Source organism: Montipora foliosa, chromosome 8 (genome assembly GCF_036669935.1).
Source record: "Montipora foliosa isolate CH-2021 chromosome 8, ASM3666993v2, whole genome shotgun sequence".
Classification (NCBI taxonomy): Eukaryota; Metazoa; Cnidaria; class Anthozoa; order Scleractinia; family Acroporidae; genus Montipora; species Montipora foliosa.
The window spans coordinates 4,700,137-4,720,844 of NC_090876.1; the positions used below are offsets into that span (position 1 = coordinate 4,700,137).

The following is a 20,708-nucleotide window of genomic DNA, read 5'->3' on the forward strand; positions in this document are numbered from 1 at the left end:
ACATTCAGTTCTGAGGAGACGTTTCATACCTCGATGAACAAACGACCATTTAAAGCGCAACACCAATGCGATTTTCAGAGTCATTTTGTTACACGGGGAAAGACTGCGAGCGATTCGACATTGCATTTAAAGTCTACTCCATGTAGAATTTAGAATTGATACGCGCCCGCCTTTCCAGCGCGATTTTCGCAAGGTCACCAGGATGACAAAACGGACTTTGTGAACTTTACATTACCTTTAACTATATAGAAGGGTGTGAAATCACAATCGACTTTACTTCTAGGCTCGATGGTCCTACTGAATATCAAAGTTGACGGAGCCTGAATGTGAATATAACTTCGAGGCAATGGACTCTGCTTTTAAGGAAGTGGAGTAGAGCTGAAAATGATATACGAATTCAACTCGGATTTGCAACGACCTTTTGCATCTTAAAAATTATCCTGACAAAATCGAAACGTTGATTAATATCTCTCGTCAAATGACTCACTGCTTTACTTACTTGTTTAGCATTGACAGGGATTAGGAAAGGCCAGGCATCTTCGTGCTTTTCCATTTCCGCTAAGATCAGACGACACGGTGCCATGTCCTTGGATGACTGTTTCCGGTTTGCGTGAGGTCGAACTTCCTCCTTGGCGGGAGGGTTGGGGGACATACTGTAATCAAGCTCCTCCTCCTCTTCCTCTTTTTCTTTGATCTTTCGCTTCCGTCGAGGCTTGCTTCGCTTCTAAAAAAAATACCACGATTTGCGATAAGCGCTGCCTGCACTGACGCGAAAGAGGTGCGCAAGACAGACTACGAGCAGTCCTTTTTTCACCGCTTGGTTGGTCGACAGGCACGAGAAAAAATGGCCGCGCGAAATCTGGATTCGAGTCCAGGATTTGCGCGGCCATTTTCATCGTGCCTGTCTTCTCACCAACATGATCTCTTCTTTAAATTTAATGATTATCGTCAATTCGTAAATGGCTTTGAATGTACTATTATCCAGAATTTAGGACAATGTGTCCTAGGACTTGTGGTAGCAGAGAAAATAAGGAGAGTAAAAATCATATCCGTGGATTGGATTTGAACCCGGAGTTTTTGCTCCCCTGGAACCGCTTCTTTCTGCTACTCCAATGGAGATCAAGACATTGCTCTTTGAAACAAAGATTTATTTAAACTTCCCATAGAATATCGCGGCTGAAGAGTAATTAGGCCTAACCTAGATTAATCGGGCCTAAGCTTTGATTTTAAATGTTGAGCTTTGTCGTGAAGTTTGGTAACCGACCTCTTAAAGCGCTTATTATTGTTTACTGCCGTTTGATAATACAGCATTATCATATAGTGTTAAATATATTGCCTCTAAGCAGCTAGTGGTGTGGTGGTCGATTGGTCTCGCAAAGGTACAGGTCTGTGCGATGTTTGGTGCGGGAGATATTCGAAGAAATATTTTACTCAAATGTATAAGACTTCGTATGGAGACGCCATTTTTGTGTCCCTGAGAGGGGCACAAATATGGCGGCCGGAAGCTAACAAAGGCATATGTCATCGAGTTTTGCTACAAAAGGCCTGTAGTCGTCTTCCGAGGACTCATTAACATCTATATGAGTACTTATTCTCATACAAGGACTGTTCAGATTGCAAAATCTCCGCGGATAAGTCACTTTTTTAACCTACGTGACAGCATTCTCGGCCGCAATATTAATATCGTGTGACGCAAAAGCTTAGAAATTCAACCTTGCTTTATCGCAAGACAAAAAATCCTATCAAACTGAAATTTGTAAAAAGATAAGTCTTCAGCTGTTCTATTAAATAACCAACTAAACTAAAATCTCAAGAGGATTGATAGTTCTTTATTTTTGTATTTTGACGACGTCACGTGAAAACCAAGAATACGTGCCGACACCTCTATCAGCGGGTTGAGGAACACAAAGGATCGTCTTCAATCGGGAATCCCTTTAAAGAGCAACATGGAACAGTCCCAAGTGACATATACCGTGATTTTAAGATCTTGAGAAAGTGCCAAAGTGAATTCGACTGCCTGACCCACGAAATGCTCTTTATAAAGAAGCTTAAGCCAACTTTGAACAAACAGTCAGATTCAATCCGTCATTGATTAGAGTCTCCGTGAAAGTCACCAAGGAAACAAAACGAAAAATTACTTTAGGAGCCCCAATGGATTTAAAGACATTTAGGTTCTTTGACAGTCGTTTTTCTCCACTTTACTTATTCGTTCCTTACACGAGCCCACAACTTTAAGTTTTGAATGCCCCTATGTCTAAAAAACGATTCTTTACTCTTAACGACTTACTCGTTTGCATGTTGGGCAAGTCCATGACGCTCTTGGAACTCTGAAAAAGATCACATCAAAATAACACATAAAATATGAAGACGATTAAGTGTGCATATACGGCAACGAATCCAAGGAAAGTCAAACAGGTTTTTTTCCTGCGAACGCAGACTTATTTCCACCGGCCGTAAATATGTAGAAGATAAAACGGAAGCAGGTTTCACCATGCAATTTACTTACTTGCTTAGCGGTGGTTCGAGGCACTGTAGATGGAAATTTCTGGGACAGTTATCGCATTTAGCCATCTTGCCAGTAGCTCCACCACACATACAGCAGTTATCCCCGCCCGCCGCCTGCAAGCGCACCAGTCAATAATTTGTTACATTTACGTACTCAAGAAATGAAGATGGGGTGCTCGAGTGTCTTATTTTCGAAATGCTTTTAATCCGAAAAAAGGCCGAACTTAAACCCTCAAGAAGACTCCATTCGCGAGAAAGATTTTATTTCGTGGAAAGATTGAATATCGAGTTTGCGTGAAACGGCAAACGGGAGGATGATGTTTTTTCTGAAAGCTCGAAAACTTTAAAAAACCTTAATCAAACAACAATGACCACAACCAGGTTTTCTGAGCCCGCGAGACTGAGCACCCCCAGCAAACCATTGTTTTAGGTAAGTACTTCATGTATAATAGGAAAGTACCTAAGTTGTTTTAACGAAAACCGCTGGTCAGCAACCTTCTGGTCATTGCTGTCTAAGGTCTTCCCGAAGACTTTCTTATCCTAGCAAATCTCTCCTTCCCTCTTTTGAGAAGTTGCCTGATATCTGGTTTTCGTTAGCGACGCAAGCACAAGTGAGCTTATGCATATAACAAACAACAAACAACAAATAACAAACAAACAAGCAAACGTCAATACAAGCATCAAAATCAACTACGGCCTCCGCCATTTTGTTGAGATGCGGGGAATCCGGAACGAATTCTTTAATTGGCCAGACACGGCCAGACAGACGTAGCAAATTTCCTTGTGCTTATGCTGCGCTTCGTTTTCACTCAACGCAAGCGGAACGCAAGCATCAGCGCAACCACAAGGAAAAGAAAAACATTCATATTTGCGCTTGTGTTTGCGTCAACCCCGTTTTTACGGTGAAATACGCGCTCTCATAATTACGCTTGTGCTTCGGTCGCGAGTGAAAACCAGGCTTTACAAGCAAGAGCTACAGTGAAACAAGTTTCTCTGATTTTTCGTAATCTCAAATTTCAGCCTGTAATTTTATTTACGAGCGAAGGGAATGAAGGGGAATGAGTTCAATCACAGGTCGACGCCACGAAATAGACCGTTTTCGAATTCTCACGGCTGGACTGGATCTAGCATGAAATGGAGGCTAATGGGGGCAAATCTTTTCAAATGCAAATTAATTTGCCCGCATTAGCCTCCATTTCATGCTAGATCCAGTCCAACCGTTAGAATACGAAACTGGCCTATTTATGTAATTTGCATTATATAATAAGCTCAACAATGAACGCATTTGGATTGGTTGTCATCTATGATCTATTAGAGGACAGACGCATAGCCGACGTCATATTCACAAGAAACAACACACAAGCAGCGGTGACAAACACGAGATAAAAGCACAGGCTTCGAAATTATATTTTACTTAACTATGTTAATCTATTTTATATGCACTTAAGATGATGAAGCAAATGCAATGTGCGACAGTTTCTACGCTCTCTAAACAAACACAATACTATTATTTAGCAACAGTGCGGAATGCTCACCAAGACAATGCAGTCTGTGCAGTACCAGTCTCCCTCCGGTATGGACAAAAGCTTTGGCTAAAAAGAAAACCACAAAGTCAGACTGCAAAATGTGATTTGCTACCTTCATTTATTCCTATGCATTTAATTCAAGTTAATGGTAATTTATCTCAAAAGAACAAAAAGTCAACAACACGGGAACTTATTGGCGGTCACCCGTCCAGCCAACAGGGCTTAACGTCAGTGAGAAGCACAAAAAAGAGGAAAAAAAGACACGCGACCGTTTTTTTAACCGTCGGGCGCCTGTGTTCCACAGGCATCCCACGGAAAAAAATGATAATAAATCTTAATTACGTATACAAAACGCAATGTAAAACAAACGAGACGTTCCAATAAGAAAATGAAGACTAGATCAGTTTAAATTTATTGAGACGGTCGTTCACATAGAGTTCCTTTTTCATGACCACAGGTCACGTTTGCAATACTAGGCGCTACCCTAACTCCAATTGGAGGGGAATTCGGGATATGTCATTTCAAAGAGGAAGTTTGTATCCTGCATCCTGTGGTCTTACCATGCAGCAGTATGTGTGATAGCCTCGATCACATCCATCGCATAATAGCAGCAACTCTTCGTTGTCTCCTTTTCGGCAAATCTGGCAAAACTTTGGAAGAAAAAAAAATTAAGTGGTAAGAGAGGTATCTGCTTGGTGTATGGAAAACAATTGGGAGAAGTGATAGGCTATGTATCTAATTGGGCTAACTCACAACTATGATTTAACAACCGTGCCTCCCACTTCGGCAACCCAGGTTCAACCCTGGCCTCGAGGTCGTATGTGGGCTGAGTTTCAGTCGACCTCAATCTGACTCCGAGGGTTTTTCTCCGGGTACTCCGGTTTTCCTCCCTTATCAAAAGTTACTCTAGATCAATAACATCTGGGCGAAATCCCTCGTATAGGGATAAACTCTGGTATCTCCCCCTTTGAATGAATAAAGTTGGTATTGTAAGCTTTAAATTTAAGGTGTCTGAGCTACTTACAACTTTCATGATTGATTTTTCCCAGGCCACACAGTCATACAACATGGACAAACACATTGACAACTGAGCTGCAGACTGTGCCGTCAGAACCGCATCCCGCCATATCTTAAGTGCTGGGGTCACCATTTCCACATTGACCCTACAACAATACAACATTTGAAACTTAAAGACGGTATTTTTATTTGTAGTATTTGGGAACTAACGTTGGCTTGGACAAAATACAAATAAAAAAAAACAAGATTGTACAACTTACTCCATCTTCTCAGCTTCCTTGGGTAATCCCTCTTCTCCTAAAGAAGACAAACAATAAATATGACTCCAGTGTCGACTCAAATTTGGGGTTCAGGTTACCCAGACACCCTTAAATTGCTCTCTATGCGGCATTAGTTTGATTGCCCACTGACCGGTGGAGGAGAAGCTTGAGATCTAAACGAAAATTTCGTTTTATCACTGCATAGAGCGGTTTCCAATTGAGTGTTGTCAAACAAATACTGAAGTGATTACTTCAAAGAAATCACAGCAGGTGCAAACAGCACACTGAACCAATCCAAAGGAAATTTGTAGCAATTCCATGTAACTTACTCAAAGCGCGGGAAAATTCGCGCGTGCAAATTGGTTTTGGTTTTCCTTCCAATTGGTTTCTAAACTGGCGCGAGACTTTTAAATCCAAAGTCAAGACTTTTAAACAGTCATTTGGAAACTGCTCTAATAAAGAAATGGCTGACGTTTCAAGGGTAAGCCCTTTATCAGAACGAAATTCATTCATTTTGAGATAGGACCGTTGTGCAGTCAAATCTCTTATATACACCCGGAAGGGAGGGGGGGGAGGGGAATGCACGTGTATTCCAAAGACACGTCCACTAATTTCAAAGGCTCAGCCGACTACCTTCTCTCAGACAAGTAGCACAAAGTAACCTTCAAAAATGATGTTAAACGCCAAATCATATTTCCAGAAATAGTTATACGTAATTCGACGCACAATGATTTTGATGAGACTTTCGCCTTGCTCTTCTTTCCAACCTCAACATCCTCCGTACCTGGGTCACAGGCAATCAATGTTACAAAGTGTCCCATAATGTCCGGTCCTAACCCTTACACATACGGTAAAAATACGGCATTGCTAGAAATGGGTAGCAAATGCTTAGACTTCAAAAGGAACACTTCCCGTTCGATATCAATATTGGGCGTGCATCTAATTGCGTGACTTTCTGGGCAAAAGTGGGAATGTCTGCAAAGGATGCTAAATGACTTGCTGAATTGGACACTATTTTACAATACAAACCTGACGGTACCTCCCCCGGGGCCGCTGCTGTGCCAATATTCGAAGGAATTTGAAGTTTGCTAGAAGAATGATAAAGATATAAAGGTAAAGGTAAAGTAACTTTATTTAACGTCGGTAGTTCCTTCAGCTACGAGGCTGGTATCAATAGAAGCCGACGGTGCGCCCTTTACCCCCCCCCCCCCCCCCTCCCTCTGTCAGTGCTCCATTTTACGGATATTTAAAGCTATAGCTACGCGGATCAGAGGAAAGTCGAAACAGACGTTTAAGTCACCGAGGATCGGTGGTTCTGAAACAATCAGGAAGCCCATGGCCCTCACAGCTTGGCTGTGGGTCAAATGGCTGCTGGTTTTTGCAAACGAAGAAGTGCATGTTCATCTTTTAAACCAACAAGTACTGTTTTTCCTTCTGAGTAAAACCATAACATTAACATTATTTTGGAATAAAACCAGTTGGTTCTGAAACAATCAGGAAGCCCATGGCCCTCAACGCTTGGCTGTGGGTCAAATGGCTGCTGGTTTTGCAAACGTTAAGTACTGTATGCAACACAAAAGGGGAATTTCAAGGTGAAAATGGTAGAAAACACTCTATATGGATGGCTAGACCACCCATTCAAGTGAATGAATGGTCCCCACAAGTAAAAACAAAAAGAAAGTTCTCTCAAATGGGTAGTCGTACACAGCTTCTGGGGCTCATGAGCCTGGAGTTTCAAGTACAGGTAGCATGAAGCAACTGACATTATTGCTACTCCCCCTGGACAGGGCCCAGTTGATCAGAAGCTTAGCCATGATTGCAAGGTAAATACTAAAACCAAGGCTTGCATATTGGCCATCAAAAAAGCCTTAACCTCGTAATTTTAAGCTGAAGGAAAGCAAACGTTTAGTCAATTTGGGAGGCTAAAAATCTTGTGGAAACGTTGTGATCAGAAAACAAACTGCAATTTAAGTTTCCCTTAATCAAGGATTACCGGTAGCTTAATAAGGGTTTGAAGAACTGGGCCTAGGATGCTAATCCTTCGTCAGGTTACCCGCAGCATATGTCAACAGTACCAATAATTTATACCCCTGGGCAAAGAACGATAGCATCAAGCAAAGTTTTTTGTCTAAGAAAACAATAAGGTGACTGATATTTTGAACCAGCAACTGTGGCTTTGGGAGTCCAGCATGCTAACCACAACATTTCCATGCCACAGATTAAATTTTCGAAAATAATAATGTACATGAACTGTAGAAAGACATCATGATCGAAGTTGCCCACTTCAAAAGTTTAAGACAGTAACAAACTCACTCATTTCTCAGGGGATGTTTAAGGTAGCGCCTCTCTATGCCGCTCTCTAATGACGCCAATCTACTGATAGCAATTCCCAATGGACCTTCCTCTGCAAGAGGCTTGAGATCTACAGATAAAATGAAATAGTGCAAAAAAGAAAAAGTTAAATTCCCACCACCTCCATGGACAAGTAATCGTTGATGATGCTATGACATTATCTGAACAATTCAATCCTACCGAAAGACACCGAGTTTTACATATTTTCCCTTTAAAACAACTACAGTAGGACCTTTTGTCAAGAAACATTTTACTCCCTATTGCTGATTTGAGCACGGTCCATGCAACGAGATACGCTCAAAGAAATATCAAAATTATATTTGTACCAGATTTACTTTCGAAACGTTGTCCAGTGATAATTGTGTTGAGTGAAAAAAGTATTTTATTTGCAGTACTGGTCACATGTAGGCTCGAAACTCAATCCTCAATGTTTTAGAGAATCGAGGATTGAGTTTCAAGGCTTGAGTTTTGAAATTTGAGAATCAAGAACAGGAAATGGAGGAATGAGCCTCAAGTGTTTGGATTAATCCTGTAGCTCAGTAGACAGCTATGTTCACTGGTCCCTATGGCCCGTTGCCTCTCTTGTTATCAGAGATAGCAGCATCGTTTGTGTTATATCATCTATGGTTTCGTTCTCAAATCACAGACCACATATGGAAAGCTACAGGGTCTCTCAAGTAATTGAGACGCATGAAGTTTTTATCGAGCATATTATTGATAAGGAGTGGAAGTGGTCGGGGCTAAGTGGATTCAGATAATACATAAGAGAACAGAAAAGATGAAAATCTGTGATGCAACTGAAAAAAGACAGCTTGGTAAAGGTGAAAGGAGTGCTTTTAAACAAAAAGCCTTAATGTTTACAAATTGTTCACTCACCAGACAGTGAATTACGACTCAATCCCTTCGAAGCCTTTGGTGGTAACCTCCAACCCTAAAAGAAATTAATTCTTTCTTTAATTAAGTCATAAACTTTCATTTATTTCAGGGTGCATTCTTTTGAAAGAATTATTTTGGAATAAGGGCAGATGGTGGAACTAGGAGTCCTGCTTACTTTACTCATCTACCATTTTCAGTATTCATGAACAGAATGGCACGAATAGTAGATTGTTCTGTATTCGTAAGCAGAATGATCAGAAATGAAGAAAACAGGGTTGATCTTGATCATTTTGAAAAATTGGAGGGTCAGTGAGTCAAGTTGTTAGCTTGAGAGATTTACCTTGATTTGTAGACTTGCAGTAAACACTTTTTCCTCCATTTCCTCAACCTCCCGTAGAATAGCTTTGTCAACAGCAAATGCCACATGAGGGAAGGTCTTGTCCTCAACAGGAGTGTCTTTCTTGGGCTCATTGTTTGACGATGTTTCATTTTCTTCTTCTTCTTCTTCATCTGAATCGCTGTCCACTGTGATTTTATCCAAGGGGAAGCAAAAAAATATATCACTCAGTAAATGACACCAAAGATGCGATCGCCTGAGAACTAATCACCACCATAAAAATTTGGGCTCGTCAAGAAATGGAGGATTTAGAGATTTGCCACTTAAAATATGCTGTACCTTTCCTATATCGTCAAGAAATCAATCAAAGTTTTCGACAACTTTCTTCAAGAAGAATTACAAGGTTTTATATGGGACATCACTGTCTATATGTGGCCACCTAATTTCTACTATACATCATGTACACAAGCTATCCACTATCTAATAAAATTACAATCACTTTAAATTAAAAAACTCACAAGAACAAAAACTAGGATGGAATTAATTTCACAAAATTTAATGTTAAAACACTGGGGCCGGTTCCTGAAAGGAGGAATAACTCTATTCCAGGGATAAATGTGCCGGAATAAGGCACGTTTATCCCTGGAATGGAGTTATTACACCTTTCAGGAACCAGCCCCTGGTGTCTTAGGCCATATTTTAAAACTAAGAGTTCAGACATTTTAATTGACAGTTCAATGCAATGCATAACAAGAACTTGTTTTGGGGTTTGCACAGGAAGCTCAATGATGGGCCCACAGGCTAACAGGGGACCAACTGCTTTTAAAATTTTACAATACCATGTAATTATCGATAATTACCTTGATCACCCTTGGTACAGGAACTGTTCGCATATTCATTGTATTTCTGGCAATTCTTTTGCAAAATCTTCTCCCTTATTCCCCTGCACAGAGGAGAGAAAATGTCGCTCATTTAAAGGGAATAATCAAGACTGCCTTCTTTAGACCAGGGTAAGCCTCTGGGTAAAATAAAAGTGTTAACTGGGTTAAATTAAAATCACTAAAGGAAACCTGTTCATTTTGGTTGCGGATTGCAAGATTTTCAGTGCACTAGACCAACGTCAAGTTTTGGAGCACAAGAACACACCCAACAGCACACAGTACTTTTGGCTCTAACTATGTGGACTACATTTTTGTCAGTACACTAACCTGTGATATATTTGGATCATGTGATCAGATCACATGCTTGCAAGGACAAGTGCAAAGACATTTTTAAAGTCCCTATGATGCTTATTTTTTCCCTGTTTTTGTTTTTTGTTTATTTATCCATAGTGTCTGGATTGCAGTACTTCAAAAACTTTTCCCTCAAAGTGTATCCATGCGTTTTAGCGGGCATTACTTTGATTCTTTGACGTCACTTGTTACCAGGACCAAAAATCAAAGGCCAGCTTAAACGCGTTTATATTCTATGAGGGAAATTTTTTTGAAATACTGCAGTCCAGACACTATACATGTAGATATTTAAACGAAAAGTAAAAAAAGAAAAAAAAAAACACTGGGGAAAAAATAAGCGTCATAGGGACTCTTGAGTTGTCTTGCCTTGTTCTATGGAAAATTAGCAGAAATTAAGAAGTTTCTTAGAAATGCGAGTCTGCTTATTGTTTTATTTTTTTAGCATTATGCTTAAAGTGTTCTTCCCTTTACCTCTTTCTTTTGCTTAGTACTATATCACACACTAAAAAGATGCACCTCCAAATCCAATGCACACACTTACATGTAGTTTGAACCTGCATTAATAGAGTCAAATGTGTTTTAATCAACTCCACACAGAACTGAAACTCAAGTTCCAAGAAAAGGAAGCAAAAATTAAATTTTATTTCTACCTTGTGTGCAATATTTTGATGATTTCCTTCAGATGGGATGGCTCTGTTATTCTCCACCAACCATGCTGTAACTCTAAACAAACAGAAAATAATGCTTTAAAACAAGATCATTGATTTTGTCTAATTTGAAAACCACCAAATTCATTCATTTTTTCCTGGCAAAACAGGCATGGCCTATTGTTGCCAGTGGGATAAGCTACATTGCGCAAAGGTGTCTTCGTCACTTACCAGGTGGGATAGGTGCTGGTTCCTGCATCAATGACTCCAACACATTCCTCTTTAACTCCTCAAATGACAAGGACATTGTTGATACAGACTGTGTGCTGGCAGCTACAGTGGCGGTTGGTATAGCACCAGCAAGATTGTTGCCGTCAAAACATGTCAGATTAAATGTCTGGTAAGATGATTTAGGTGGTCGCCCTGGTGGTCGTTTAACAGGAAGCTGTGGAAGGTATTGAATCGAGACTGAATGCCCAGGAGCATCCCTCTGAACAGAGCTGGGCCCAGCTTGACCATCACTCAGATTAGAAATCCTTGGTGGCCGGCCAGGGGGGCGTTTTAACGTAGGTGGTGTGTTACTTAAGTCCATATCTCCTCCCCTCTTACTGTATGTGGGCACAAAGTTCCCACTGTTGTGTGTGTGAGAGAGTGTCAGCGATGACTCATCACAGGGCATGCGCGGAAGAACATTAAACCAACCGTTTTTTTCCTGTGGCTTTGGTGCCCTGGAATGACTTTGTGAAGCCAGCTTTGATGATGATGATTCATTTCTAAAAAGGTTTTCAATTCGTTGAATTTCCATGGCATTTCTACTTGCCGCACTGGGTATGTAAGCCTTGTCAAGTCTCTGCTGGGTATTCTGTGACTGAATGTTATTTCCTTCCGAAAGCATGCTGTTACCTGACGTGACTGAAGCATTGTCTCTGTTATCAGCTTTCATATGTGGAGGTGACTTGAGGGGAGATTTTAGTGGAGACTTGAGACCTGCATGACAAGGAGATTTCAACGACGTCTCTGGCAAAGTTTGGTATTCCATACCACTTTTTATCGGATCCCCTTGGTGTTCCTGTTTCACAGAATCAAATTCAGTCCCAGCCTTCACATCCTGTGCATGAAAGTTTTCTAGGCATTCTGTCATCAAATCAAGTACAATTTCTTTTTCTGCTGTCTCCATTCCTTCCACAAAGACACCACCCCCGTGGGGCAAAATCCAATAACGTCTTTTGTAGCGGTCCTGGCCTAGGCATAAAGCCCGCAGGGCATGAGAAGAACTGAACAGTTTGGAACGAAATTGTGAGTGTTTCTGCAAGTTAAAAATTTCTTTAAATTAGCTAGTATACAGGGAAAATGCACTCAACAAAATCTTGATATAAAAACTGTGAATAAAGATGCGCGAGATTTTACCTTTTCAAACTTTTTTAGTCTTCTCTCAAGTTCCTCCTGAGTTGTAGGCTCTGTAGCATCCTGTTTATTGAAAATTATTTAATTAAAAGCAATCATTTTCCTTGACCATAATAATATCTGCATATTGACTTTTTACAAATAATACCTCTTCCTCGTCAGATTCTTCGCTGGACTGTGTGCCATCCCCTCCACCCTCGCCATCGTCATCATCATCATCATCTTCATCTTCCTCCTCTTCCTCTTCCTCCTCATCATCATCTTCATTTCCTTGCACACTGTCGTCAGCTAAGGAGTTAGACATGCTGTTTTCACCCTCAGGGTCTGCAATATTGGCATCAGCTCTGGGACGTCCTGGTGGCTTCTTTACTTTCACTACAGGGTATTTCTCTGCTTGGATGGCTTTCAATCTAAGCAAAAAGTGGAAGCATAAAAAGGAAAGCAAAGAAGAGAGGTGGTAACAAATCACTTAACATTTTCCAGAAGGTAGGAAACACTGCTTTTGACTTGCAACTTAAGCCCAAATCTAACTGCAACTTACAGCAATACTGAAAGGTATACTGAGCAGGGTTCTCAATAGAAGCCATAACCCATAAACCCAGTGACGGGTGTCACTAGTAAGCGTTACAGCTTTGAAAGCGCCTCATCAGTAAATCAGTTAGTCACTCAATATTACAAATGAAAGAATGACTTTTGGAGCGATTACACGAGTAAAGTATTTCATGTTAGTTGCTTTTGCAATTTTCCTTGTCGTGTAGCCTGTCCACAGATCAACTGAACACAACTGTATTTGAAGGGCTTCAATTGCTAAGAAAAACATAGGCACCATATTGAATTCAAAACATTTTTGCCCAGGCCATTCACAGATGTTGTGTTCCAAATATGGCCGCACATGCTGTGAAGCGAAAGGCTGACCAATCAGGGATCCTTCACTTTTTCTTAACTTAGGAAAGCATTGTCATTGCTGGTTAATTTATCACTTAATATTACTGTATAAGTGTATGGTTTGGAAAGGAGTGATTTCAATTTCCAGTTCTCAGGCCCACTGAATAGATTAAAAAGTGCGCAAAATGTTGTTTGGAAATAATAAGAGAATATTACCCCAGAATGAAGGAAAACGTATTTCTGAGCCTTTTGATAAAAAAAAAATTCCCGGAATACCATGCCCCTGAACCCCCCCCCCCCCCCCCTACTAGCTTAGACCCAAGCGGCATGGCCTTTGGCCATCTCCGTCAGTGTTACAGTTGAAAATACAGTAGTACAGCAACGGCTGTGCAAAATTCTATTGAGAACCCTGCTGAGGGTAAGGGTATATTGAAAGGTATACTGAGAAATACTGAGCATACCGATCAGGCAAACACTTTTATCATCAAATATTATTGGTACACTCACTTGCGTATCTTGCCCTCCACAACCCACTTGTCACGACGCAAATTCGACATGTGTTCAATGCTACTTTCTATTTCCCTGAGTATAAACCATAACAACAAAAGTTCAATAATATTGTTTTTATAGAATCATCATTACACTGCCCTCTATGGGTTTGCTCTATGGGTATTGCTGAAGTTTTTTCTGATGCTTTTTTCTCTTAAAAGTGAGGTAATGACCTCTAAAAGTAGAGCACAGAATCAACAAGGTCAGCGATATACCCACATGATTTTGAGTCTGGATATCATTCCCAAGCCACATCAACTGGTAGAAGGTAATAAAATTATTGCTCTTGCCACTGTCCCAAGTCCACTCCCCTTAGCCAAAGTTGTTACGATACTACTGGTGATGAGCTGTTAGCTCAAGATCAATGACAAAGATGAATACTTACTTGCATATCGTTCTACTGCACAATAATTCATTGCACAAGTATGCCATAACTCCTGCCTTATCTGACATGGTGAGCGCTTGGAATGGTGTGCAGAGGAGAGCATCAGCAAGCTGAGAAAAAAAGCAATTATACTTGTTTGTACACAGCCTTCTCAAAATATTTTTCGGGAGCAAGTCATGAGGAAAGTGGAGACAGTTTGGTGCTATAGGCACCCAAGCGAGTGCCCAAAGGAGACAAGCTTCTAGGGGGGTCTGGGGGCATGCTCCCCTAGGGATTTTTTTAAATTTAGACACTCACAGATGCAATTTAGTGCAATCTGGGGGATTTAAAGTGACGAAATTTCACATATGGAATTGACACTTGCTTGGAGTCTGATAAGAAATACTGGAATGTTAGTTTAATAAACATTTCATGTGCGCGACGCCAAAAAATATTGCCGCCGCGAATTTGTACGTGAAACAAACTTTTTTCAAGCTTTTGTAATATCTCCAGTGACTTCATGTTTGAGCTAAAAATGTGTTGTGTGACATTTTCTGACTGGAAGGAGACGGTCAAGCTTTCTGAGGAGGCGGCTCATTGAGCCGTCGACCGGCCGGTTTTGAGAAGGCTGGTACACCTCCATTGCATTATCATGGCAGGCAAAAGGCGGCTGCCAGAAAGGCCACAAAATTTCTTTTTGCCAAATGGATCAGTCAGTCAACAAATAAATAAGGGAAAAAACAAGAACTTCAATAAAAATAATGAACTAAAGAATTTCTTACTGGGTGAGGATCTCCAGCATTTCTTGAAATTACAAACAGTCTCAAAACTTCGGAGAAGTTTGTTTCATTCAATTCCACTTTGGCTAACGCAACTCCCAGCATTGTGAAAGACTGTTAAAAGACAACAATAAGAATATCGTAGTTTAATAAGATTTTTCTTATAATCAGAGAGGGTTACAGTCACTTGCACAAGTACAACAATGCTATATACCTCAATCAATCCATGAAAGTTCAAGTCAATTTTGTACTCCAAATCCAAATAATTTTAAGGACATCCATAACAGATATTGCATTCAAAAATAACTGTAGCCACTTTAATTAACACCTTTCCCTCCTAAAGTCAAAAGAGGCCAGTTATCAATTTTACTCTGTCTAATGCCAGGCAATTTGACTAATCAACAGGGAACCCCTTAGGAGAAAAGGGTTAATTGCTTAGTTCTCTCATTGTCATCATCATCATCATATCTTTATTAATAGTTGCACCCTTGGATTCTATTGTCAAAACATCTCAAGCATTCCTCTGACAAGCGGATTAATGAGATCATTATTACAAATTTGATTTCAGTAATCATTTCAGTAATCTGTTCGTCTGATGAATATTGCAAAATTCAAATCAAGCCTCATTTCAAAACTCAAATTTTGATTGGAATATTGTTGGCTTCTGGTGCCAGGCCGGCATGGGAATTTCACAAGTTTACTGATTTACATAATATGTCAAACAACCATCATTTCACTCTTAGACCAGCAACATTACCTTTCTGTAATCTAGCCAGTATCCTCAAACTTGAGACACTTTGTTTTCGAAATAAAGTTTGGACAGAAAAATGAATTTAAAAAGAAAGGCAAATCATGCTTGCTGTTACGACCTTGGCAGATTATGCAAACTGGTACACCTGTCGCATTTTCACGCTGGCTTAGCACCGGAAGTGAGCAATAAACCAATCAAAATTCGAATTTTGAACTGAGGCTGGATTTGTATTCCTGAAATCAAATTTCCAATAATGAACTCATTAATCTGCTCATCTGAGTCTGAACGCTTGAGCTGTTTTGACTGTAAAGTACATATAGCTTGATGTACTGTAGCTACATGCAGTATATCTGAGATTAACCCTCCCAACCATGATACACAACAGAAGACAGACCACACCACCGGGAACTACATGCCCTACTCTTTGCAAAAACAGTGTGTGGGCACTTTTACATCTCAGAGGGTTTTGAGACAGGGACTCCGGTTTATTGTCCCTATCAGAGAAGACTAGAGAGTCAAACCATTTTCAGATGTCATTACAAAGGCAGGACTTTCTCCTCAGATATTTAAAGACCCTGAGTGTTGGTCTGGCTGGAATTGAACTCACAACCTCCCACATGGCAGACCAATGCTCAACTAACAGAGTCACCGGTACACAGTCAACAATTTAACAGAATATGAGAATACTGGTCAACACAATAACCATAATATTGTCTGTGATATCTTTAAAACCCAACTACAATTATTTTATAGAGCAAGAGTTATAACGTATAACTCACATCAGGTCCTTCACATCCTGGGTCCTCTAACGCAGATATCAGAAGACTTTGACAAAGTGGCACAAAGACATCCTCACTGCTATCATTTAACAGTGAGGACTGCATTTCCCACAGGGAAGGGATCTCATTAGCATCTGTAACGCAACGCAAATTTAAAACTACTCAGCTCTTGAAAAGTTAAATAGCTGCTACATGTAAGCACACACAAGCTTTCAGTATTTTGAGATAGACGATTTTACTCATGAACTGGGGGGGAGGGTCCTCGGGTGCCAGGAGAGAATGGGTTAACTGTGGACATTCACTCACTGGACCAGCCAACAAAAGCAAATGTTAAAAAAAATGGCAATATTGAAGTACTGTAAAAAACCCACAGATGAGTCCCACCTGCAGATAAGCCGCACCCTGAATTTAGTAGCCCTAATTTGGGAAAAAAGGGTTTTTGGAAAGAAATCTTAAGAAATCCAAAGTCGAATCTTGAGAAATCTTCTTCGCCTACTGTTCATTGAACATAAACTCACTATACGAAGCCACGTTAAGACTGGGACGAGAACAATCTCACTTTGGTTTGGCTTGTTTGATTACCCAGATGGAGATGTTCGAGTTTGAATCTGCTTTTCGTGGTTACCATAATCTACAAAGAGATTTGGCAGCCCTCTGTCTGAGATAAACTTGTAGTACAAAGATAGTTTGATAATCAGTTCAACAAATTTGCTATCAAAGTGCTAAACAGCGAAGAAACAGTGGGCCATCTACCACACGAATACTCAAGAATAGCGTGGTATTTTCTTGCTCATGGAGGATCGATTACTGTTGAAGTTACAGGCCGTCATCGATGCTGCAAACAGGTTTCCGGGAAATGGAATTTCCGTCATGTGTGACATTTTCCTGTTGGAGAAAAGCGACCATACACCCCTTAAAGGATCTGTTAATGAAGATGGAAGCAATGACCAGTACTCCCTTGTAGGTTTGTGTAATATTTGTTTACATACATACAAGTGTCAATTGACGGAAATCGGCATCAATTTTCACGATACCTTTTTTCAAATGTTCCCGAAGGTAAGCAGCAAGATTTCTAGCGACAGTTTTTGGAAAAAAGGAGCGGCTTATCTGCAGGTTTTCATGGTAACCAAAGGCATGCAATCAACTGAGAAACAACAACATCTTCGAGGTCCTGTTGTTTGCCTTCCAAAGTGATGATGCTGAAATGTTAAACTAGCCACAGATCACTCTAGATTAATTCCCTTACCCAAATCCAAAGCTTCACTAAAATTGTGCACAAATTCCTGAACCATCAACAAGTCAGCAAAAGCACCACCTGGTATTTTCAGACCCATAACTCGTGCCAATGCAGGAAGCACCTTGAGAGAAAAGAAACAGTCACAGAAGGGGTATAAATTATGCAAACATTAATTTTACCCATCATAAACTTGTGCAACTGTGCAGCAACAGAGCACAGACATGTATAAAAATAATGTGAGAACAAAAACATGGATAGCAAAGTATGTCACTGACGTTGTTACCACACACCTGCGATTTACTAGTAAAGAAACACATGGCAACTTGACATTTATTTCGTATCATCAAGCAACATTTGAAAAGGCAATGCCCCAGGTTTGATTCCTAAAGCTGGGCTCTATCTGGGTTGAGTTTGTTTGTTCCTGACTCTGCTCCAAGAGGTTAATAATAATACTAATACTAATAATAATAATAAATATTATAATATGTTGGACAACATAAAAGAAATACAGCAAAAGAAAAGAGAAGCATGGATGGACACAAATGGACAAGACTGAAACAGGTTGCATTTGGGTAACTTTGAAAAAAGTTGGCTCAACGTTCTTCAAGATTATGGCAAATCGCCTAGATAAAGGTCGTTTTTACTCAGCTTCATCTTGCTTGTGATGTAATGATAATGTTAGCAGTAAAGGAATTCCACATTACCATTTTCGAGTTTTAAACACATGATTAACTAAAGATTTCCCCCCTAAACACCCTAAATTAATAAGGTGACATAGCCCCTTCAAGTTAACCCCTTCACTCCCAATAATGCCACTTATAGATTTTACTCTGTCTAACATTCACAAGAGGATTTTACTCGTCAGTGAGGGCCCCCGCAGAGCTGAAGGGTTAAACAATGTGCTCTGCTGTAGTACTGTGCAAATTGTAAGGCTTCAAAAAAAGTGAACATAACGTGTCCTTGTCAGTATCAGTATCATTATCATTATCATTATCATACCCCATGAGCCCATGAGTAGGAGCGACCAACTCCCATACTAAGCCTATGTCACGGCATTTTTAAGACCAATCTCTTTTAGACTACCTTTGCCGCAAAATAAAAAAGGCAGATCCAGTTCGGTGACACATTGACATCAAGTTAGTTTCCTGTGATTGGTCATCGGGCTCCTCTGGGAGTCTCATTTTGCGCGAAATTCAATCTAAAAATAAACTTGTTTTGTGAAAACGCAGTGACAGGAATATATGGGAGTTGCTCGCTCCTACTCATGAGTTCCTGCATACCCTTGATTTTGAAAGGCCATTTGCCAAAGCATTTGATTAGAATGTGACAAATTCCTTACACAGATTGCACATTATTACCTTGCTATCCTTTAGAACCATGTCTTCAACTGGTTTCTTTAATTCACGAGCCAGGATCATTTCCCTTCTCTTTTGCTCCTGTGCAAGGAAACAACACATGTACATGTAATTTAAGTGGATTAGCAGAAGGATAACAGGAAGGAAATTGCCTTCATACAATCTTCACGAAGGAGAAAAAGGACATTTCTCAGCATATACAATGTACCTAATGCAGAGAGTGGCTTTAAAATGACAGTATGCAGTGGCAAAAGATGCCGATATTACCAACTAACCGTAAATGTTTGTCGATAGTTCAAAAACAAACAGTATTATTGCCTTGCCCACTACTACATTTTTGTCAGTATACTTGTCAGTAATTTTGCATACACACAGATTATCTTCTTACAAGCTTTTTCTCCCTTTGAAGCTTCTTTTCCATCTTTTTCTCTTCCTTTAATCTCTCACGCTCCTAAAAGAGATGAAAACATGATTTCTGTCAAATCGAAAGTAAATTGTCCATCATGCAAAGAACTTCCTGTCCAAAACTTTAAAAGTCCTGCACATTTTAAAATAGTTTTAAATTAGACTATTTAACCATACTAACTTCATCATTAACAACTACCTTCTAAATAATAAAGTGTTTTTAACATTCCTTTCAATAACATTTTATTAGCTGATTTGAAGCCATTTTTGGATAGGTTCCAAATTACAATGTATCTTTTTGAAGCCAATTTTTGTTAGAATTAGCAAAAAAATATATGTACAAATTTTGCCAGTAATCAAAATATATTTTTGAAAATCCAGGGCACCATTTTTTAATTTTTACAAATATATCATTACAGCCTTTAAAGAGTAATATATTTAATTTATTGTTACTGTAAGCATTTTAATAGATTTAAAGCAAGTTAAAAATATGGTAATAGTAGATTGTCGTCAAAAGACCCCTAAACTTTGACATTACAATGACTTACTGTACCTCTTGTTTCCTTTGTGTTTCAATGGCCCTTATCATCATTTGCTGCTGTTTCTTTTGTTCCTTTTCCTGTTGATTGAAAAAACAAGGGAAGATAATTAATGATGATACTGAGAAAAAGCCTGGCTTTCACTAGCAATGCAAGCACAAGGGTAAGCGTGAAAACGAACATCAACATAAGCATCAAAATCAACCAAGGCCTCTGCCATTTTGTTCAAAGTAAAAGCTCAGATGTGGAGAATCTGGAACCAGTACTTTAATTGGTCAGATATGGTCAGACACAGTAAATTTCTTTGTTCTTCTGCCAGGTTTGGTTCCACACAGCATAAGGTGAATGCAAGCACAAGTTTAAGCACAAGTGCTTCTGTTTATGCTCGTATCAAGGTCGTTTTCACGGTGAAATAATCATGAGAGCTGCGACGCTTGCACTTATGCAAGTGCTTGTGTCACGTGTGAAAACCAGGCTTAACAAAGATGCTGACAATTATAATAATTAGGATGCACGGCCATGACAAGGACAATGACAAAAATCATGATAATGATGACAATGACTCTGATTATAATTAATTTTGAGTTGCTGTACCTGTTGCTTGAGAAGAACAGCTTGTTGTCGCTTAAGTTCCCTTTCCTAAGAACAGTTAAACATTCAGTAAATCTATGAAAAATCTAGCACAATAAAAAAATATTATACACCTAGAGTTCAAGATGAAAAATAAATAAGAAAATAAATAGCACTAGTACAGCAAATACATTTATTTATTGATCTTGACCTTTGCTTTCTTCATTGCGTCTTCATACTTGGCATTAGCTGCATCTTCTTTCTTTTTCAGACGAGCCTAACAAAACACACTTTTATTGTTGTCTCAATTAAAAGAGTGAAAATGATGACAATAATAAC

At 39.7% G+C, this 20,708-nt stretch overlaps 1 protein-coding gene across 3 annotated transcripts in view; it reads right to left on the minus strand.

Moving 5' to 3' along the window:
• Positions 1-20,708, minus strand: part of LOC137968047 (bromodomain adjacent to zinc finger domain protein 2B-like) — a 33,361-nt gene that overhangs the window by 2,223 nt on the left and 10,430 nt on the right. For all 3 annotated transcript variants that reach the window (XM_068814668.1, XM_068814669.1, XM_068814667.1), the window contains 26 exons: positions 20,581-20,646; positions 20,394-20,438; positions 19,814-19,879; positions 19,244-19,306; positions 18,859-18,936; positions 17,510-17,621; positions 16,264-16,397; positions 14,737-14,847; positions 13,976-14,085; positions 13,549-13,623; positions 12,305-12,566; positions 12,160-12,219; positions 10,984-12,058; positions 10,756-10,828; positions 9,734-9,816; positions 8,877-9,061; positions 8,537-8,591; positions 7,622-7,730; positions 6,338-6,396; positions 5,309-5,345; positions 5,056-5,194; positions 4,592-4,681; positions 4,041-4,097; positions 2,507-2,619; positions 2,288-2,327; positions 500-724 (listed from right to left, as the gene is read on the minus strand). In XM_068814668.1, the coding sequence (XP_068670769.1) occupies positions 500-724; positions 2,288-2,327; positions 2,507-2,619; positions 4,041-4,097; positions 4,592-4,681; positions 5,056-5,194; positions 5,309-5,345; positions 6,338-6,396; positions 7,622-7,730; positions 8,537-8,591; positions 8,877-9,061; positions 9,734-9,816; positions 10,756-10,828; positions 10,984-12,058; positions 12,160-12,219; positions 12,305-12,566; positions 13,549-13,623; positions 13,976-14,085; positions 14,737-14,847; positions 16,264-16,397; positions 17,510-17,621; positions 18,859-18,936; positions 19,244-19,306; positions 19,814-19,879; positions 20,394-20,438; positions 20,581-20,646 (3,522 nt within the window). The remainder of the gene's footprint in view (positions 1-499; positions 725-2,287; positions 2,328-2,506; positions 2,620-4,040; positions 4,098-4,591; positions 4,682-5,055; positions 5,195-5,308; positions 5,346-6,337; positions 6,397-7,621; positions 7,731-8,536; positions 8,592-8,876; positions 9,062-9,733; positions 9,817-10,755; positions 10,829-10,983; positions 12,059-12,159; positions 12,220-12,304; positions 12,567-13,548; positions 13,624-13,975; positions 14,086-14,736; positions 14,848-16,263; positions 16,398-17,509; positions 17,622-18,858; positions 18,937-19,243; positions 19,307-19,813; positions 19,880-20,393; positions 20,439-20,580; positions 20,647-20,708) is intronic.